Raw genomic sequence first — 2,467 nt, 5'->3', positions numbered from 1 at the left:
CAAAAAAAGTGTAGGCCCGGGCCTACAGTGCTACATACTGGCTACGCCCTGATCGTTTTGATATCATATTATCAGCAGGTTTTTTTTCCTATTTTAATTCTTTTACATGTTCTTTTACATAATATATCAGAAAGACAAACATAGTGCTCCTTTACAATTTTTCCAGTAGGATGATTCCTGTTTATTGTCCAATGTCTGGACTTTAATACATTTGACGAACTTAACTGATGGACAATATAAACTTTAATATTTTGTAATATAGCCAGATATGCAGTGGCCTAAACACAAATCTCGTTATCGCAGTGTATTAGCAGGAAGTACCTATCACGTACGATTGCTAGCTGTTCTTGCAACAACTTAGGACGAATCATAGAAAGGATGAGAACGAACGTTGTCGACGTTGTTGTGCATACGGTTCGTGACATTCCATAGAGTGTGGTTAGGTAGGCAATATGTATTTTATTACGCAGTTGCCAACTGTAGGCTTTTAACAGGCTATAGGCTAAATTTAGCTTATTGCATCTGCCAAACTAAAAAGGTAGTTGAATCAGTAGGCGCGAATGCTACTACGATTATAATCGAGTTAACGGAGCTGACGAGTATCCAAGATCAAAAGAGCACTGACAAAATACCATTCTATAAAAAAAAAACAGTTTTTAAACATTTTTTCGACACTGAAAGGGGGAGCAGTCGCTCCCCTTGCCCCCCCTGGCTACGCCCCTGCTTATAACTATGATTAATTTGACTTTGCCGAACAGACTCATTAGTCCTTGCACTAGCAGGAATCTTACGGAATAATTTCCTTTCGGAGAAATTGCGATTGTATTCGATTGAACATGACCGAATTGCTCAGTCTAGGCTCCAACTGACGGAAAGAGTTGAGAAGGAACAGCGAGTGTATCGTGGGATGGGGTGAAGTATAAGTGCAAGTTTACTTGACTATTTTCCAATGATTCACATGCAACCAAAGGCTCAAAGGAACCCTAACCATGTGATGATCGTGGATAAAAAACGGCTTTCTTTTTTAAAGTGCTCAGAAAATTACGAGGTATAGGCTTGTAGAAATGTCGCACCCATTCCTGCTTACGGGACGGACAATTTAAAGTCCCCATCTGATGGACCAAAAGTAAAGCCCAGCATTTGACTAAAGTGTGTTGATCAGTGGGGGAGGGGGCGTTTAACGGATTCGTCACAACTAGTGCAGCGCTGTGCAATGCCGGAACGAACGGGAAATAGGGGGGGGGGTGGCATTACTTATACCAATTCTTAACTCGGTCGCAGATTCAGATCATGTTTTTGTGAGACGAATCGCAATAATTTTTCTCGGTCGAGAAAATAAGCTGGAGCCATATAAGATGTTAGGGATGTTGCACGTGATTTCAGCTCTAGACGGTGTAGCCTTGGCTCTAGACAATACGTTATAGGGGCGCTTCTTGATTTACCTCAGACTATTATTTTTTTATAGCCATAGCAAATGGCCAGTTTCTTATAGAGTGTGCTCTGTCATGCGCCACGATTGAGTAGAATACAATTTACAGGTAGAGGGGAATTAATAAAGCTTACCTCCACCCCTCCCCTCCCCCTATCAACTCGGCATAGACGTAGGTTTGATTAACGACAAAGATTCTCTCAAAACATTCATACATCGCAATTTCTTCTCAGGCTTTGATTAAAAGCTGACATTCGGCGGAAAAGTCTGGAATACTTTTTCAAATACCCCCACTCTCAGCCCCCCAACCCCCCCCCCCCCCAAAATATAGATATATATATATATATATATATATATATATATATATATATATATATATATATGTAGGCTATACTACTAATAATTGCACTTCAAGTTTTCTTACCGGTAACAGCTTGTATCCCAGGCCGACCATCCATCTGGACAGGTGAGAATCACTCCGGTTGCAACATAAGCTATTTTCAGGCTTATCAGGGCAAATATGAAGGAACCGTAGTTGTTCATTTTGCCTTAGATTTCAGTTTACGTTGTCTACGTTAGTTGTTTAATAGCGAGTGTGGTGGGGATTTCTAAAAATGACACCTTTTAAGCGTTATTCTTGTCAATAACTTGGTATCCAATTTCAAAGAGAACTATAAAAAATTAATTAATTGCTGCTTCTTTCACTACATTTATTCTTTGCTTTCATATACTGTAATTAGTGTTTAGATTAAATATTAAATAGTTAAATTAAGATAAATTCCCCCCGAAGCAACATGTGGGTAAGTGGACTTTGCCACTCTGTCTGAAAATGGTAAAAAGTCATGGAACGGTTCAAGAAATTCTCATATAAATTAGCCTAACTTGTAGCACAAGGACAAACAAGTTTTAAATTCAAGCATTAAAGGAGGGTACGTCGTTGCCATAAACTGTTAACAAACCTAAGAAGATATAGGCCTATACTTTAACTTTTTTCTGTTTGGCCTCAAACGTGGGGACATTTTAAAGAACAAAATATCA

The 2,467-nt window shown here is 39.1% G+C and overlaps 1 protein-coding gene across 1 annotated transcript in view; it reads right to left on the bottom strand.

Moving 5' to 3' along the window:
- The window catches only part of LOC139963484 (echinoidin-like), a 4,464-nt gene extending 2,415 nt beyond the window's left edge, over nt 1-2,049 (bottom strand). Inside the window, exon 1 of the mRNA XM_071964296.1 lies at nt 1,854-2,049. Coding sequence (XP_071820397.1) covers nt 1,854-1,972 — 119 coding nt within the window. The 5' untranslated portion in view covers nt 1,973-2,049. The remainder of the gene's footprint in view (nt 1-1,853) is intronic.
- Between the last annotated feature and the right edge of the window lie 418 nt (nt 2,050-2,467).

Source organism: Apostichopus japonicus, chromosome 22 (assembly GCF_037975245.1).
Source record: "Apostichopus japonicus isolate 1M-3 chromosome 22, ASM3797524v1, whole genome shotgun sequence".
In the NCBI taxonomy this organism is placed as follows: Eukaryota; Metazoa; Echinodermata; class Holothuroidea; order Aspidochirotida; family Stichopodidae; genus Apostichopus; species Apostichopus japonicus.
This window is presented reverse-complemented; position numbering and strand designations above follow the sequence as displayed.